This window comes from Malurus melanocephalus, unplaced genomic scaffold (genome assembly GCF_030028575.1).
Source record: "Malurus melanocephalus ecotype Western Australia unplaced genomic scaffold, MMel_1.1 scaffold_1411, whole genome shotgun sequence".
Classification (NCBI taxonomy): Eukaryota; Metazoa; Chordata; class Aves; order Passeriformes; family Maluridae; genus Malurus; species Malurus melanocephalus.
In genome coordinates, this window is record NW_026624643.1 from 27,801 (window position 1) to 30,601 (window position 2,801).

Genomic DNA, 2,801 nt, shown 5'->3' on the forward strand with positions numbered 1-2,801 from the left:
AGAGCACATGGCTCTACTTCTGCACACAGCAAATGGTTTAAGGGGATGGGGGAAAAMCAGGAATTGGTTCTTTGCAGGGGGAACACAAGGATTCAGTGTGGGTGCAAAATGAGAAAATGGGAGGAGGGAGCTCGTATGGGTCAGCCTGAGCAGCGTGTGACATGTGACGTGTGATATGTGACATGTGACACGGGGCCAGCAGCACGAATCAAAGGCATTGACCTCGCTGGCTGGGCTGCATGGACTTTCAGGGGGATTGGGACCCCAAAGCAGCAGGGTTTGTGAGGACACTGGGGCTCAGCTGCTGCTGGGCTCAGGAGCTGGGCTGTGGGAATTTTGCCTTCCAGCAGCTTGACTTCCTCTTCCACCAGTGAAGAGCAGCAAGTTTGGTGAATTTAACAATTTCACACTGGGGGAGAGGATTTTTTCCTGAAGTAACTGAGCCCGGGCCAACCCAAAGCCCTCAATCAACCTTATTGAAATSAAGGTTGTGTTTCTCGGACAGCACCAATTCCTCCTCAAATTCCAACCAACCAATCCATGTTCCAGCACCACGCAGTGTTCCCAGTAAATACTGAACGTTCCCTGACCGGGGCTGTACACATTTTGACTCCAGCCTGGGCTGGCTGCACAAACCCCTATTAAATTTCCAGCCTGGGATATTTTTTTCAGCACCTAAATAAGATTCCCAGCAGCTGTAGCTCAAGGGCAACAGTCAGGGGAGGGTGTCTCCTTTTTGGGGTGCTGTTTCCCAGCTTTTCCAGCTGTCCCCCAGGTGTGCTGCCCCAAGCCAGGAGCACAAAGGGCTGAGAGGATTAAAGAGGGCAGATGATTTTATCAGGATTCACCCCTGGGATGTATTAAACACCTGGGTTTAACTGTTGGCGCTGACCTTTGCTTGCTGAACGTGTTTAGACTCCCAAAATGAGGTGAAGAGACCCCAGACTGGGGAGGAACAAAATTCCTGCACCCAGGTATTGGGGCTGAGCACCCTCCCTGCCCCACAAGGGGCCTTGCAAAGGTCTTGATTTAACCTACACCCCCCTTAATTCCTTTAATCTCCCAACCCAGACAAACCATCAATCCCTTCCTACTCCCAGTATAAACTATCCCAATCCCAGCTGGAAGCACCCCCAAGTCCAGCCTGGAGCTGCACTGGGAGCTGTCTGGGGAGCAGTGGGGGGGTCTGGCTCACCTGGATGGCTCCCTTGGGRTCCTCAGGGTGGCTGGAATGCATCTCCACTGCCGGGTGTCACCTTCACATGTCACCTGTGGGACCAGGAGGGGATGGCTGAGCACCCAGGGCTGCCTCACCTGCCAGGGGAGGGCTCCTGGTGCCACCCAAAAGGGACAGATCCTGCCATGGGGCACTCTGCAGGTGCTCATGACTGGGACATGGAGGGGGACGGAGCTGGGAGGGACCGACATGGAAAGGGACCATGACTCCAAGGGACAATTCCCAGGGACCTGGAGAGTTTCAGGCAGAACAGAGAATGGCCAAGAGAGCAGGAAGGGGTAATAAGCCCCTGTGAGGGGCCCTCAGGGGGCTGGGAGAGGTGCCAGGCAGGCGTGGCCAGCAGGGCCATGGGCACGGCCAGGGACTGCTGCCCCTGTGTCACCTGCAATGCCCGAACGAGGCACCACGAAACCACAGGAGTGGCATTAGGTGGTCTGGCCGACGGGATGTCACCTCCCAGCAGAGCCTGGGGGAGGTGACAGCAGCTCAGCTCTCTGTCACATGTCACAGGAGCTATGCTGCTCCAAAGACAGCTGGGACAGACCCTCCAGAGCTGAAGGGAGATGGGAAAGAACCATGGAATGCCAGGTTTGGGTTGGAAAGGACCTTAAAGCCCACCCAGTGCAACCCCCTGACACAGGCAGGGACACTTCCCACTGTCCCAGGCTGCTCCAAGCCCTGTCCAGCCTGGCCTTGGACACTCCCTGGGCAGCCCGATGGGGACACCTGCCACTGCTGCAGGTAGCAGACAACGAGGGAGCTTTGCTGACTCTTGGCTTCCTGTCCTGCTCCTCCCCCAGAGCCGTCTGTGAAACTGAGCTGTGCCTGGAGCCTCTGAGCTCCAGGTGAGCACGAGGTGTCAGCAGGGCACCCCTGGCATGGCTGGATCCCTCAAACACAGCTGGATCTCTGACCAGGCACAGCTGGATCCCTGACCAGGCACGGCATGGAAAGGGTTCTGAGAGCTGCTCCAGCACCTGCTACTGCCCAARGCATCCTAAGGATGTGAGAGGTCAGAGAAGGAATTTATTCCTGGAATCCCAGAATGGTTTGGGYKGGAAGGGAGCTTAAGAAYCACCTRGYGCAACCCTTTGCCATAGCAGGAACACCTTCCACTGTCCCAGGCTGCTCCCARCCCCARTGTCCAGCCTGGCCTTGGRCACTGCCAGGGATCCAGGGRCAGCCACAGCTGCTCTGRGCACCCTGTGCCAGGGCCTCCCCACCSTCCCAGGGAGRAATTTTTTCCTAAAATCCAATCTACTCCTCCCCTCTGTCAATGTGAAATCATTCCCCCTTATCCTACCAAGCTATTTCCTTAAGCTGGAATCCCTTTCCATCCAAATGGAGAAGGAGAGCCCAGCCATTGGAATGGCAGTGATGCCTCAGGTTTTATTTCCAAGACAACACAAAAGCCCCAAAGCTTTCTCTAAGAGGAGCTGACAGGATCAACCTGCTCCTCTCCTGCCAAGCCTGGGCAGAGCCATGGTTTGCTGAGCAGCTCCTGCATGGCCATGGCCAGTCCTGAAAGCAGCAGTGGCCAAATCCTGAGCAGCGTGAACCCAGA

General features: G+C 56.1%; 1 protein-coding gene across 1 annotated transcript in view; it reads right to left on the reverse strand.

Moving 5' to 3' along the window:
* The window catches only part of PLEKHM1 (pleckstrin homology and RUN domain containing M1), a 25,199-nt gene that overhangs the window by 18,693 nt on the left and 3,705 nt on the right, over window positions 1-2,801 (reverse strand). The window contains exon 3 of the mRNA XM_057387877.1: window positions 1,196-1,269. Within this exon, the coding sequence (XP_057243860.1) occupies window positions 1,196-1,237 (42 nt within the window). The 5' untranslated portion in view covers window positions 1,238-1,269. The remainder of the gene's footprint in view (window positions 1-1,195; window positions 1,270-2,801) is intronic.